The sequence below is a fragment of the Misgurnus anguillicaudatus genome, chromosome 19 (assembly GCF_027580225.2).
Source record: "Misgurnus anguillicaudatus chromosome 19, ASM2758022v2, whole genome shotgun sequence".
Classification (NCBI taxonomy): domain Eukaryota; kingdom Metazoa; phylum Chordata; class Actinopteri; order Cypriniformes; family Cobitidae; genus Misgurnus; species Misgurnus anguillicaudatus.
In genome coordinates this window covers 40,325,341-40,341,851 of record NC_073355.2, presented here as the reverse complement: position 1 = coordinate 40,341,851, position 16,511 = coordinate 40,325,341, and the positions used below count along the sequence as shown (strand labels likewise).

Here is a 16,511-nt window from a genome sequence, read left to right as displayed (position 1 = left end):
AAGGTCTCCACACACCACCGATAACGCAGCTATGTATATTATATTGCATTTCTGTCAAGGGATCCTCCTTAAAGTTACACACTGCACCCTCAATGCTATTGGGTATAACTGCACACTTAAATTGTTAATGTTTTTGATGCATTTATATTTATGCAATTGCCAGATATTTTATTCAAAGCAACATAAAGTGCATTTAAATTAAACATTTTATTAGTATGTGTGTGTTCACTGGGAATCAAACCCACAATATTTGCAATACTCTAACAATTGAGCTACAGGAACTGCATAAAGTTGTGTTTGTGTGATGAACAGACCCCTGTGAGTCCAATGTGTTGTTGGCATCAAGCAGTAGTTTGGACAGCATGGTGAAGATTTGAAGCCTCATCTCTGGGTCTCGACTGGGTTCCACGCAATTCTTTAGCAAGGGCAGGAAGGCTGACAGGAACTCTCCGACTACTGGACCTGAATGAAAAACTTGTGTAGATTAGAAGAAATATAACCAACAAATTCATAATAAAAATACCACCACTGCACTGTAACGTAAAAAGGCAACTTAAAAAGTAAGTTATCTGTCTGCCTTAAAATCTTGAGTTAATTCAACTTAAAAATATTAATGAATTCAAAAAAGCTGCGTAAATTTTTTTGTCATATATAATATTTTTTAATTGAATTACCTTTTTTTACCATGTGTGAGAGAATATTAGATAAGTAAATTTTTAATGTCATTTTAAAGCCTTGTATTGTATGCATAATGGGTGATGCCCTTATGGTGGCTGCCTTGATATGTGTACCAATATGTACCTCTGAGGTAACTAATTTAAAATCTTTAGGTGCAAGGTTGTTGTGTATTTTTTGAAAAGGTACCGTCCCAGTGACAGCAAGAGATCATTTTTTTGACAGTGCACCTAGTATGATGTGCTTAAACTCAAACCTGATTGGACGGCGATGATCTCCAGCTGTGTTTTCTGAATGGAGTAACTCGTCCAGGTATGATGCGACTCAAACAGCCACTGCAACAGATCAGCCATGTGCCGTCTGTACAACTCATACACTCCTGTGAGACTCTGAATCTCACACAGACATTTCACCAACTCAACAGCCTAAAAGACAAATGACATTCAATCTATCCGAAACTGTGATGTGCCATACCATGTGTGAAATCTGTGCGTGTGTGTTTTACCTTACTGTGCTGTTCATGCTGCGATGAGAGACTCTGAACGGACACCAGAACCTTCAAGAGCTGTATACTGATGACATCACAGTCCACCTGACTTACATGCAGCACAGCATCCACACACGCCAACAACTGATCCAGATACAGCACCTGAGAGACAGACAGACAACATCTGTGCTTTAAAAATTCTTGTTCGATTGCACTTTAGCCATTTTGTTACTTTAGCTCAACTGTTAGAGCATTACGTTAACGGCACAAAAGGTCATGGGTTTGATCCCAGGGAATGCACATACTGATCAAATGTAAAATGTAGCATAGGGGGGTTTCACATAAGCACTGTTGGTGCGGGTCAGTGTGCCAAGAAAACATCTCCCACACCATTACACCACCACCAGTCTGCACAGTGGTAACAAGGCATGATGGATCCATGTTCTCATTCTGTTTACACCAAATTCTGACTCTACCATCTGAATGTCACAACAGAAATCGAGACTCATCAGACCAGGCAACATTTTTAACAATTTTGGTGAGCTTGTGCAAATTGTAGCCTCTTTTTCCTATTTGTAGTGGAGATGAGTGGTACACAGTGGGATCTTCTATTGTTGTAGCCCACCCGCCTCAAGGTTGTGCGTGTTGTGGCTTCACAAATGCTTTGCTGCATACCTTGGTTGTAACGAGTGGTTATTTCAGTCAAAGTTTCTCTTCTATCAGCTTGAATAAGTCGGCTCATTCTCCTCTGACCTCTAGCATCAACAAGACATTTTCACCCACAGGACTGCCGCATACTGGATGTTTTTCCCTTTTCACACCATTCTTTGTAAACCCTAGAAATGGTTGTGTGTGAAAATCCCAGTAACTGAGCAGATTGTGAAATACTCAGACTGGCCCCGTCTGGCACCAACAACCATGCCACGCTCAAATTTGCTTAAATCACATTTCATTCCCATTCTGACATTCAGTTTGGAGTTCAGGAGATTGTCTTGACCAGGACAACACCCCTAAATGCACTGAAGCAACTGCCATGTGATTGGTTGATTAAATAATTGCATTAATGAGAAATTGAACAGGTGTTCCTAATAATCCTATATATATATATATTTTATATATATATATATATATATATATATATAGTGACTTAAGTAAGGAATAATTGACGATGGGCCGTTGAATTATAAGAAAAAAAATGCACACCCAAAGTGGTAATGCTCGGAGTGGGGTTACACCGGGGTGTGCATTATTTTCAAATGATTCAAAGGACCGGATTCAATTACTCCGCTTGTACCACGGTTACTACAAACATTGCTCTGGTGCCTATTTGTAAGACATTTTAAATGTTAGGTCTGCTGTTATTGAAAAATAATCAACACCAATGAAACATTTCTCAGCCAATCAGAATACAGCATTCAACAGCCCCGTGGTATAATTGTTTATAATAAACACTGCAATATTAAATAAATAAAAGTTTAAGTTTTGATTTGGGGACTTTAAATGCACTTTGGATAAAAGCATTTGCCGAATGCATTAAAAAAAAGTTACATTATGTAATCAAATTTGATTTGCATTTCAATTCAAATGGGGTGTGTGTATATGTGTGAGAGAAAGTTTGCATTACACACATACACACACCTAAACTCGGTGATCTCCCAAAGCTATGAGTTTTTCTTTCCATTACTCCCTGTTATTTTCCCTTCCTACAGCTCTTATCCCCTGAAAAGTGATCACATGTCTAGACAAAGTTTCACATTCAGAGCATCAACAAGATCATGACATGGTTTCCTCTGCTTCACAGCTCTGTCATTAACAGAGGCTGAATGGTTAACCTGCAGATGTTTGGAGCGGCCTACAGGAACAGTGTGTGCGGGATACTTTTACAATCCATTTAAACGAACACAAAACTGAGAAACGCTTCAAGAAACGCGTTTAGGGCTTTTCTGTTACTGATACTCAAGGTGGCTTACCTCAAAAGTCTCAAATAACACTATTCAATCCGACAGATCCTAAAGAGGGCACCCGACTCATTTTAAACATGAGGGTTATTATTCCGATAATGTGCGAACAATAATTATAAATCTTTTTCCATACAGTTCTTCCACTATGTAATGCATATGACTACTTTTAAGACTTTATGAGCAGATTTCCAGATAAGAAGCAATGCTTGTAAAACAGGAACACGTTCTCCAGTTCACGCCTGAGGCTCTCAGCACGATAACAGTGTGTTTGACAGATCTGACAACTGTTTCAAACACACCGTCCTAACCAGAGCTCCCTGCCAATCATTTTTGTCCATAAACAAGCCGCTGCCTTGACATCAACCCCTCGGCAGAAGTCTGTCTCGCTTCGACGCCGTCTCCAGCCTCTCTTCTGTCGGGACAGAGGTGAGCAGGGCCACAGCTGTCAGCAGTGACATGAGCCGACAGGTTTGCATTTCAATCGTTTCCCTGAAGCCCACTTATGTTATGTTTTTTGAGGTCTCTTGAGCCAAAACATGGTCGTGATTTCGTTTTTCATGTTCGTTTTCTCTGATTGTAGAGGGACCCCAAGCCTGATGTCACAACGCAACTATCTGTGAAGATAGAATGCTTAATCAACGTTAGGTTTACAATGATATGACCCTTTGCAGGAAACGTCTCTCTATAGATCAAAACCTTTACGTTTTCTTCTCTTTGAGACACCTGCTTATCTCTGAGATTCATGAGCGTGCACACAGTCCCCCTATAGCAACCCAAAAACAAAACGCATACAAAAAGATGCTGTTTTTCCATGACCTGAAGGCATGACAAAACTATCCTGTATCAGGGCCAATTCACGAACCCATTACACGGACACACGTCTTCTAATAAAGACGACATCTGAGTTTTCCGTTTAACACGTCTTCAAAGGAAGAATGCAGGCGTATTATTTCCTACCTCTTGTTCCTACGAGGCGTTCTTTTCCAATGACTTTCTGACAACATCAAAGTGGCGGCTGATATCAGCTGTCCTGTACAGGACACAGGCCACAACATCTGTCTGCCAACACCTGCGTTCCCTAGGTAGTGTGCTGTTTATATCTTTTTAGAAGTGCAAATTAAAAGTTTGATGCACTATGTCGCATACTCGATTACATTGAAAAAAAATGATTCATTGAATATAATCAAATTTTTTTTAAGGTAAGTGGTTGCAATCAATTTATTTATTTAAGCTACATTTAAACAAAAAAGATGTAGCTTAAATAAATTGATTGCAACCACTTACCTTAAAAAATTGATTAAATTCAATGAATCATTTTTTTCAGTGTATACGCAACTCAAAGCTCGCAACAGGCCAATTGCAAGATATACCAAAACCTTAGAAATATCGCAAACATGCTTGACAATGTTTTATATCAGGGTTTCCGATACTGGGGTCAGCAAACCCCTAGTGGTTCGTGAAGGAACTGCAGGAGGTTTGTGAGTTGATGAGAAACATTCAAATAATTACTTACAATTTAAGGTGCATTAACTTTTAGATGGATCTCCGGCCTCAAATCCGTCAGTCAGCGGGACGAAGAATGTTTTCAGGTCGCTCATAATACCTTTTTTAACATCAATCAGGTACTGAACTTTTACTTTCTTAATAACTCTTTTAACATTAAGCAAGTCCTGCACTTTACTTTCTAAATCTTGCATGTTTCAAAACTGAAACCAAAAAGACACGCATGTGGACGGACGCAGTTTTGTATTTGATTAAGCATTTAGAATGGTACACCTCTCTGAAAAGTCCAAATAAAGATAATTTTAGGTGTTTAATGACTATTTAGAGCATTGAAATCGCTGGACAAGGGCTAGTCTACCTCAAAAACTGGGGTCCATTGACTTTTCTTAGTACGAATAAAAATTGCTATGGTCAAATCAAGGGGGACCCTTTTTGGGTGAAGTACTCCTTTAAAGGGACACTTTACTTAAAAAAAGGCTCATTTTTCAAATGAAAAATTAAAATTCTGTCATCATTTTCCGACTCTTCTGTTGTTTCAACCCTGCATAAATGTCTTTGTTCTGCTGAAAACGAATGAATATATTTTGAGGAGTGTTCGTAATCAAACAGTTTGTGAGCCCCATTCACTTCCACAGTATTCTTTTTCCTACTATGGAAGTGAATGGGGCCCACGAACGGTTTGGTTACATTCCTCAAAATATATTCATTCGTGTTCATCAGAACAAAGACATTTATACAGGTTTGCACTGCAAAAAATGATTTTCAAGAAAAAAAAATCTTTGTTTTATTTTTGTCTTGTTTTCAGTAAAAATATCTAAAAATTCTTAAATTAAGATGAGCAAAACAACCTAAGAAAATAAGTCTAGTTTTTAGACCAATAATATCAAATTTAAGTGATTTTTTTGTATAAAACAAGAAAAAAAATTCTGCCAATGGGGTAAGCAAAAAATCTTGAACATTTTTCTTAAACACTAAATTCAAGAAAAATTAAAGAAAAATGGTCCCATTGGCAGATTTCTTTTGCGTGCTTTATGCACAAAATTAGGGATGCACCGAATATTCGGCAACCGAAAATTTTCGGCCGAAAATGGCCCAAAAGAGCATTTTCGGTTTTCGAAACAATACGACCGAAATGTTGTGATGACACAAACAGAAACTGCGACCTGCACGTGCTTGTCTGAAGCAATGAAAAACAATGTAAAGTTTTTATTCTGCGCTGTTTGGGATTCCCAATCGGTCTCCGTGTGCGCGCGCGTTTAAGTGCCCTCAATAGTGCACACACGAGTGAGACGTAAACAAGCGAACGTAAAATCTTTCTGTTATTGACAGGGCACATATAAACAAAATGATCTTCAAAGTATTCTTTTTCTAATAAAAACATTTGTTTATGTCTTAAGTGTATGTATAGACTACAGTCAGAAAGTCTCTGCTTATTTAAAGAGACAGTAACCTCAATTAACCTACTTTAGTCTGTGTCATTAATGTTAATCAAACAACCCAAGACAAAAAAAATCACTTCTGTAGCTCTAAAATTAATATTATATTTAATGTATACAATAAAGACAGTGTTATGGCTCATTTAATTCGATTTCTGTACCCAATGCTAATGTTAGCCCTTATTAATGTGCAACTTTGTTCTTTTTTATAAATGTTTGCAATTTCTTTATTTGTTATTAGATTTCCCCATCCCCCTTTTGCTGATCTGAAAAATAACCCGATCCGTGCCTCAAAAACTGTAATGTGATCCGAACCGTGAGTTTTGTGATCCATCACACACCCCTAGTAAAGTTAGTACACAGTGATAGCCATAAATGCATTTGTACTAATAATTGGTCGTTTTACTCATCAAGAAAAAGCATCTTAATTTAAGAATTTTTACATATTTTTACTGAAAACAAGACAAAAATACTAAGAATTTTTTCCTTAAAAATCATTTTTTGCAGTGTGTAACAACAAAATTTTCATTTTTGGGTGAACTATCCTTTAATACGGTGCAGCCCCACTTTTTAGTATTCAACAACTTTGATGATTAGAAAAAAACTACTCCGACATTACACAGAGGTTACCCAATCAGAATAGAGATCATTCACATACACACATCTTAAAAGGTACAGTAGCAAAAATCGGCAGTTTAATAAAATATGACAATGTTGAGCATTCTTATTAATAAGAATGTGGGATAATGCACAATTCAATATGCCTGCTGTGGCAATGGATGTCCCGCCTTCAAGTAAAAAAAAAAACAATCATCAATTGATAAAGATTGATGCTTTTTTTGGGCAGGAGCTCTGCTTTCCAACCTGTGCGCATGCACAGTAGCTGGAATGGCTTTAGGAAGCTTAAAAACAAAATTATGGAACAGTTGATGTCAAGTTGGTCAGAAATATGTTGTTTAATTGTGATTTCAGAGATGTCTGTCTAACACCATTTAAGTAGACAGGACTTTAGTCTTGCATGACTGAAATAACTGCACAAAAGCGTTGCACAGATGGCCGTCTAGTGGTGCGATTTTGCTAAAGGGACTTTGGATTAATTCTCTTTAATGTAGTTAAAGCAACACTGTCACAAAGCTAAACAGCTGCTCATGTATTATCCTTTCTTCCTTGTTAATTACTGCGATATTAACACCACATGTTTTCATTTTCTTCTGAACCACCGACATCGGTCACTGTTGCACGGCCCTTTCTCTCTAGGGGAGGTTTAAAGGTCCTGCAACATCTGTGAAAGACCTTGTCTTTTCTCTGTCAGTTTGTCATTGTGTCTGTGGAAATGCTTTTAAAAAACAATTTATTTTAAGAAAGGAAAGTTCTGGTGGGTGGATGAGACAAGAGATTGTAGCTGTCTGGCATGAGACAGGGCCACCTGGGCCAAACCCCGTCTGAAGGCTCAACAAATCAAACGGGGTGTTGCAGGATTGCAGCAGACGTCGGGGGTCAGGGTGAATTTAGCCATTTTTCTTTTATTGCACTACAGAGGAAATTCCTGCAAAGCCCACATGGGTGGTGACTTGGCACAGAGGAGATGGCAAAGTCAGAAAATATAGTGTTATTTCTGATATCAAAGAGAGCCGAATGTGGATTGAGGAAAAGACTCTTGGGTCTGGGTGGGATTTTTCCACTCGATCTGAGCCCTGTGACTGAGATCTGTTCAAACACATCTGAAACATGAGCAGGTGTGTGTGTGTGTGAAGGCCTGGAAATGTGTCATAAAAAACATTCTTTAGGAAAACCCACTTGAAAATGTGGTGAAAAATAAACTAGCCAATTTGTGTGGCATCAGTGGCTTTTAATGCAAACGAATTAGAAAAACAATGATTATATTGAACTGATGTAAGAACAGGACAACAATTTTAAAGTGCACGTTTTGTTGGGCTGCATAATTGACCACAGCTTTAAAAATGTGATGAACTGTAGCTAAAATGATTTTATTGGTGCTAAAATTTCATTTAAAATGCAGACGATTTCTGATCCAGTTTACTACACTAAAAATATATCTTACATTTATTTATGCTTGCATGTGCATTGATACAATTTTTGTAACTTTGTTGCATCACTGGTCACACCATTGCCAATGCTGATGTCACCAGAAATCAGCTCTTATTCAAAATGGATAACCTGTGGGCACTTTGTCAGTGTAAATCTCTCTCTGTGTAAATAAATCTTTACGATGGAAACTCAAAATCCAAGAGCAACTAACTAGAGAAAATGTCAATGTGTCTCACCTGTTGGGAGCCCTGTGAGACATCAGGGTGTGCGATTGTTTCTCCGATCTGTAACAGGTGGGGGCGTAGCGCCTCTCTTGAGCTCCCTCTCAATACAGCAGCCAGAACCATAAGAGGAGCCCAAGGAGAGGCAGACGAACAGGAAGTGGAGTCTGTAACGTGAGGTAGAAGCAACTTGAGGTAGACCTCCGGACTGACAAACACCCCCAAGAGCTTTGCCGACTCCAAACACTGCCATAAAAGAGATATACAGAACTTAGCCTTTCAATTAAGGATTGAAGTGCATCTTTTAAGACAAACTTGAAGGGATAGTTTACTGGAAAAACATCATTTATTTACACTGAAGTTCAAACTTGTAGAAATCTCTTTGTTCTGCTGAATACAAATGAGGATACTTAAAAAAAATTGTAACCAAGCAGATCTGGGGCACCACTGAAAAATAATACTATGGAAGTAAATGGTGCCCCAGATCTGATTTACAAAATATCTTCATTTGTGTTAAGCAAAAACAAAGACACTACAATAAATTTAAAACAATTTCAGGGTGATTAAATTATGACAAAATTCAGGGTTCCCACACCTTAGTTAACTTCAAATTTAAGAACCTTTCAGGGACTTTCCAGGTCCAATACTCTCAAATTCAAGGATTAAATGGGGGGACACATTTCAATGAGAGCAAGGTTACATCGTGTTACCTTTTAAGATACATTGTTAGGGGCCAATCACACAAAAAGCGTTTATGGGAGTTGCAGGCGCCTTTTTGAATGATATTCTATGGGCAGGGAGCATTTGCACGCTGTTTATGCGCGCCGAACGCCTTGTGCGGCTTTCACATAGGAAGCGGTGTGCGCTGTGCTTGCCGCTTGTGCTCAATCGTCACAGAGCGCAGCGCAAAAGTTAAACTATTTTGAACTTTGACCGCGGCTTGCGCTCGTGCTTTGCTCGACGCAACAACAATCCGCCCTCGCGCGGCGCAAGCCATTGAAATAAATGGGTTTCATAGCGCAGCGCAGCGCGCACTGCGTCCTATGTGAAAGCCGCATTGCGTTTTTTGCCGCCAGCCACAGCACGTGCTTTTGAAGGAGCGCTGAGAGTGGAGAAGCGGCCAACGTCATTCGCGTCTTTCCATGGTCCAATCGAATGAGGGGAGAGGCGGGCCTTACGTTGTGGTGAGGGAAGTTTACAGTTGCTTTAAAGAATGGGTTAGTTAACAGCAAAAGAGCGCTCACTAGTGTTGGGCGATATGCCCTATTTTCAGATCGTCCTATCGTCAGCCTGTGAGATCGGCGATAGACGATATTATCGGGAGGCGGGGCAGTAGTTTATTCATTTTTTTATTTGTTAATTTTTTACTCATTATAACAAGTCACTTGATGGGTGGACAAAAAAAACAAGAGCAACACCGTCATGACCGCAACCTTCTTGAACCTGATGCCATTAATGCGAGCGCGTCATTAAAACCCTATCATGATTACTTAAGCAATGCATTGGTTTAGTGCTGTTACAGAAGACTACACGTGTCAAGCAGTGGTGCTCTCATGAGGTGCCTTTTTAAACGCATCGGTCCAGCGGAACGCTATCATATTTTAAACACAATCATATATTAAACACGAGGGACGTGTTTCTACAACTCCTTGAAATGCATATCATAAACAGGATTAGTGATCTGACTTCAGACAGAGCGCAGCTTTCTGCACGTACGCGAGAGTGAGAGACAGGCGCTAATATGCAGCGGGTCATATTTTAAACAAAAAGTAAAGTTTGCCTCAGCTCGCATGAAACGCATTAAACTGAACAAATACATAAGGATTACTTCTTTAGTTTATGTTAAGACTTCGGACAGACGCGAGAGCGCGTGCACGTGAGACAGAGAGAAGCGCAGCTGCTCATGACGCGGCGCGCTTTTAGTGGTAGAAGGAGACCAAGACGCGCGCATTAATGCAGGTACGCGCAAGAAGGAATTCTCTCTTTACAAGCTCTCCACGTAAAGTGAAGCCAAACCCTCATGTGAGGAAAAGCATGCATTGTGGGTGTTAATATAAAACTATGATGATAATAATAGTAATAATAATAATAATAATAACCATTCGCCAACTATCGTCGTGACTATCGCCATGAAAGCCTGACATTGGCGATATGTCTGAAGATCGTCGTTACACGATACTATCGTATCGGCACAACCCTAGCGCTCACGCTTCAATATTTGATTGACAAGACAGCTGACTTGGTGGTTGCTTAGCAATATAAAAAGCCGCATCGCACTGCTAATTTTTTTTTAAAACTCGCGCCTTGCATTTCCAAACGTTTAAAGCGCGTTTGGTGTAATTAGCCCCTTACATTTCCCTTTTGAGGGAACTCGCGCTGCGTCACTGCGGTGACACTTTGGAGATGCCTCTAAGTGCGTCTGACTGTGTATATCATATTCAACCAATGATGAGGCTTAACAACAAAGACAGGGTGAAACAGGAGCCAGGAAGTATATCGCTATCTGAAATATTGCCAAAGACGGCATTACAGGGACGCAGGAAGTATGGCAATGAAGACGCTGCGTCTCGTTCCCTTCTCAGGGAACAACAGTTACATACGTAACCCGAGACGTTTTCATGTGTCAAACACAACTATGCAAAAAAGCATTTTGGTATGAATTAACATTCGCATACAAAGAAATAAGCATTTAAAGTGAACACTTTAGCACGTGTGCTTAAAAAGTCTAGAAATGTATGATATTATAACACTACACAGGGAATAATATGAATTTTTCATCTGGCATAAAATAGATTCAAGAACTTTCAATGACCTGCATCTATATATGTATATTTTAAACAACTTCCCAGATTCACAAACTTTCAAGGACTTCAAAGACCCGTGGGAACCCTGAAAATTTAATGTTTTCAGTGATCTTCCCCTTTAAACATTGTGTGAAAGTCTTGCAGAGAAAATATGATTTTATGGAATATTGCTAGTGGTGTTGGGCGATATGCTTCATTGTGAGATTGTCCTATCATCAGCCTGTAAGATCAGCCATACACGATAGTATTGTGCTGGGCAATAGTTTACTCATTTATTTATTTGTTCATGTGTTACTCACTTATGACAAGCCACTTGATTGGTGGACAAAAAATAAAGCTGATTTACTCGAAGGGCTGCTGGCAACACTGTCACGACCACAACTACTGCCATTAATCCAAGGGCGTCATTAAAGCCCAGGCCCTCTAAAATTCTTACGCACCATGGATTGGGAACAACACACTTTCTGGTTCTAAACCCCTGAGTGTCTAAATGGAAATGTCTGATAGGGAACATTTTGCCTATTGAAACATTGGAGAGGAAGCCATAACCCATGTTTTTGCGGCTGGTAGTTTTTTTTATTTAAAAAAATCATTATATAGTATACACAACCTTGGAAGAGCACAGATGACCTGCCAGATTTTTAAAGACAATGCTACTCCATTACTAAACTGAAACAATGACCCTGACTGTCTGCACCATTACCTGCGTCCTAACATCGATCTCTGCATCTGCGCAGGCGTGGTAAATGACTGTGAGCAGTAACTGCAGGTGTTGCGTGCTGTGATCTTCAGCGTGCAGCAGTAAAACACGCAGCAGCTGGGCGGTCTTCACCCGCGTCTGCACTAACCAGTCGCCCATGTCCCGACTCACAGCAGGAAGCAGCTTAGACAGATTCCTCACCACCAGCTCCCTGCAGCCCAGGCCAGGACGCACACCTGTTGGATAGACAATAAAATAAATGTTGCTTTTGAGCATAGTCAAATATTTGATAACTATAAGACTTTTGGTTGTATAAGTAATACAATACCTAGATATAAAAATAAACAAGATCATTTCTGTGGCTTTATACTAGGATAGTTAAAGGATTAGTCCATTTTCTTAAAAAAAAAATCCAGATAATTTACCCACCACCATGTCATCCAAAACGTTGATGTCTTTCTTTGTTCAGTCGAGAAGAAATTATGTTTTTTGAGAAAAACATTGCAGGATTTTTCTCATTTTAATGTACTTTAATAGAGCCCAACATTTAATATTTAACTCAACACAGTTTTTTTCAACGGAGTTTCAAAGGACTATAAACAATCCCAAACGAGGCATAAGGGTCTTATCTAGCGAAACGATTGTCATTTTTGACAAGAAAAATTAAAAATATGTACTTTTAAACCACAACTTTTTGTCTAGGTCCGGTCCAGCGTGACCTAACGTAAATGCGTAGTGACGTAGGGAGGTCACGTGTTACATATATAAAACGCACATTTGCGGACCATTGTAAACAATAAACTGACACAAAGACATTAATTAGTATCAGTTGACATACAACAACGTCAGAACGGTCCTCTTTCAACACACTTGTAAACACTGGGACGGAGTTTCGCGTTCGCCCTCTGTGACCTCTTGACATCATGACGTATTGCATGGGGTCAGCTGGCGCATCACGGCCGGATCTACATGACGAGACGTTGTGCTTTAAAAGTGTATATTTGATATTTTTATTGTCAAAAATGACAATCGTCTCGCTAGACAAGACCCCCATGCCTCGTCCGGGACCGTCCACAGTCCTTTGAAACTCCGCCGAAAAAAACCGCCAAGTGTTGAGTTAAGTATCAAATGTTGGGCTCTATCCAAGTCCATTAAAATGAGAAAAATCCCGCAACGTTTGCCCCAAAAAACACAATTTCTTCTCGAAATTGGACTAATCCTTTAAATCTGATTACAGTTAATCGGTTGTTCATGATTTTTTTCGGTATATAATTGTCTATTTTTTTAATAATTGCCAAATTTAGACTTACTATCAGATGTGTAGAGAGCAGGTGCAGGCAACTGAAAGTCCATCTTATCCTTTAAATCATCTTCATTTTCCTTCTCCCACTGAGCTCCTATCTGCTTCCATAAATCCTCAGCAAGTAACCTTGAAAAAAATAAACATTTAAAAAAAACATACATTTGCAAAGTACCAAAAATATCTGAGGACAACAACAACAACAAAAAATTAATTCACTTTAATAAACGTTTAAATGATCTAAATGCTCTTTGCAAACATGATGTGACCTACTATTGCATAAACTACCCTCCAGTTAAAAACACAAGGAAACAATGCCATTAGTCTTTTTTAAAGATCATAAGGATATAAATATATTAAGACTGAGATTACAGCTTTTAAAAAGTTATATAGTATCTCACCTGATTTCAGGTATCTCGTCGCTGAGGCTGCTCAGAAGAAGTGGGATGAGTTTGTGGAAGTAGGAATATCTATCCGGCAGGTGCAAAAGCCAATCACCTACGACTACAGTAACTGCCTTCCTCACCTAAACAGAGCAGCATAGCACATGAGCCAAAGTCCTGGTTTGACTTGAATGACCAACAAAAGCCACAATTTTCACCAAAATTTCATGCCAATTGCACCTTTAGAAATATTATATTTACTGAAAAAATGGTGACGTGTTCAATACTTATTTTAACTGCTGTACATCAACTTATTTGATGGATAAAAATAAACATTCCTAATCAAATAAACCCTGCACCAAGAACTGAATTCATTTCAATTATATAGTAAAACATTTATTTTAGTTAATAATATATGTATTTTAGTAAAACGAGCCAAAGCAGCTACCAGCCTCACCCGTGGCGAGTCGTCAAACAATCTCTGTGCCAAGTGGGACAAAACATCGTCCACATTCTTGCCAGCGCTGTACTGAATGAGGGCACCGATAGCCTGTGTGGCAGAAACCCTCACTTGGGAATGCTGGTGAGAAACAGTCTGCAATAGGGGCTTCAGTAGACTCTCTGCCTGCAGATGGAAATGATCTGAACAAAAACAAACAAATTTAGACAAACAAATCACATCTGGCCCCATCATTTACTGGCTGCATTCCAATATGGTTTTCTTGTATTTTAGGGCATGGATCGGCAAACTTTTTATTACAGGTCTCACCTAGAAAGGTATAATCTATATAAGACCTACCAAAATATTTTAAAGGGGACATTTCACAAGACTTTTTTAAATCTTTGGTACCTCCAGAGTATGTATGTGAAGTTTTAGTTCAAAATACCATATAGATCATTTATTATAGCATGTTAAAATTGCCACATTCCCCACATTCAAAGCCAAAATGTGTGTGTGTGTGTGTGTGTGTGTGTGTGTCCTTTTAAATGCAAATGAGCTAATGAACTAAATGGCAGTGCCGTGATTGGATAGTTGCAGATCAAGAGGCAGTATTATTATAATAAGATCCCCTTCTTACATCACAAGGGGAGTCAAATTTCAATGACTTATTTTTTCACATGCGTGCAGAGAATGGTTTAACAAAACTAAGTTACTGGGTTGTTCTTTTTTACATTTTCTAGATTGACAGAAGCACTGGGGACCCAATTGTAGCAATCCCTTCAGACCTGATTTTTCAGGTGTTTTATCAGTGTGAATTATTTTGATTGGTTGATCAGGATTTATATTGGTTTATACTACAAAACATGTGATGTCCATTCCAGTGGACACAGGGTCTGAAGGGGTTAAACATGGAAAAGTCAGATTTTCATGATATGCTGCATTTAAAATGGAAAAACATTCATACTCTGTATGTAGAGAGTAGTTCATGGTTACATTGTCATCATTGTATGAATAAAAGTTTAATACCATGCAATAAGGGCTGCATAACGATTAATCGCAACTAATCTAAGTTTTTTTATGTCATATATATATATGTGTGTGTGTACTATGTCTATGTATAATAATTATGTATATATAAATACACACACATGCATGTATAATTTTAAGAATAAAAAATATATAAATTTAAAATATAAAAATGTATATACATACACATGTAAATATTTCTCATATATTAATATGTGTCTACAAACCATCATCGTTTCCTGGGTTGCGTATGTGTGAGGCGGGTCTATCAAAGAAGGTCCGGATTCAATTGGGGTAAATGTCAACATTGGCTTTCAGAGATCAGGCACCCTGCCTTTAATTGTTATGCTGCCCTACACGCATTAACTAAATAAAATATCAAAACCATTATCATTGATATTCATCAACTAGACTAAGCTGATTTTGTGTCATTTGTTGGCGCTACTTTGTTTGCAACTGCGACTTTATAAAGTGACTTTATCCCACTGTGTGACCCACATGGTCCATACCCACAGTATAATTATGAAAACCCCTAGTTTACATTTGTGCATAAATGTTTTTATCCTTAGGGTACATTAAATCTATACATTTTTATTAGTATGTCACATGGGATTGAACCTATGAACTTTTGTTGTGAATCCAGTGCTCTGCAAAATAAGTTACAAGAGCATCCTTTTGCAGTTTTGGCTAGATGGGATACAGCTACGGCCTAAATCTCGTGAGACGTTGGGTAGGGTTAGGTTTGGGATTAAAACAGCGCTCATTCGGCGAGATTTTGGCCGATGCTGTATCCTTTCTTGCCACAACCTCATTGCCCGTTACCGTGACAACCAACAACACATCAGGAAACAGTAAAAAAAACCTTTAGCATACTAAGTAAAAAAAACCAAGCTATTCTGTCGTATATTGATTTATTCATGATTTTTAAGACGACGTCTGTGCAATGTGACTTCCTTTTAGCTGTCAATTCTGCTCACTTACCAGGAACACACTTGGCAAAACTGATGGTACATTTACAGCTCTCCTTCTTGACTTCTGGGAAAGGATCTGTAATGGTCCTCTGCAGTACCTTCATCACGTCGTCCAAGTAGGGCGCCAGATGTCTGCCACACACCTCCACCACCAGGGCCAGCATCTCCATAAGAGCCAGTCTAAGCTCCTCCGCCGGCTCCAGGATCTCCTTCCCGCCGAGTCTCTGCGCCAGAGCGGGCATGACATAGGGCAGGGTGTCCTCTGGTTTGGGGACAGATCTAATAAAGGCTGTTATGATCTGAATAGTCTTGTCTCTGCATGCTTCCGTCGGGTCTGACAGACACTTTAACAGCGATTTTAACAAACACTCAAACACCTCCTGCAGCACAGCGCTGGACAAACTCTGATCGACGCTTTCTCTCTTAATCGCATCTAAAGCTCGCCTTCTTGCGCTTTTATTGTCGTCGTTTAAACAGTTTAAATGCCGAGACAGCGATTTTAAAACATCCGTTGCCGCTCGTTCATCGCTGGCGGCCGCCATTGCTGCTTCAC

General features: G+C 39.1%; 1 protein-coding gene across 1 annotated transcript in view; it reads right to left on the bottom strand.

The window, feature by feature from the left end:
• The window catches only part of LOC141351137 (dynein axonemal assembly factor 5-like), a 28,081-nt gene that overhangs the window by 11,516 nt on the left and 54 nt on the right, over nucleotides 1-16,511 (bottom strand). The window contains 9 exon segments of the mRNA XM_073857616.1: nucleotides 315-462; nucleotides 932-1,100; nucleotides 1,181-1,324; nucleotides 8,348-8,578; nucleotides 11,840-12,072; nucleotides 13,147-13,265; nucleotides 13,538-13,662; nucleotides 13,977-14,161; nucleotides 15,969-16,509. Of these exon segments, the coding sequence (XP_073713717.1) occupies nucleotides 315-462; nucleotides 932-1,100; nucleotides 1,181-1,324; nucleotides 8,348-8,578; nucleotides 11,840-12,072; nucleotides 13,147-13,265; nucleotides 13,538-13,662; nucleotides 13,977-14,161; nucleotides 15,969-16,509 (1,895 nt within the window).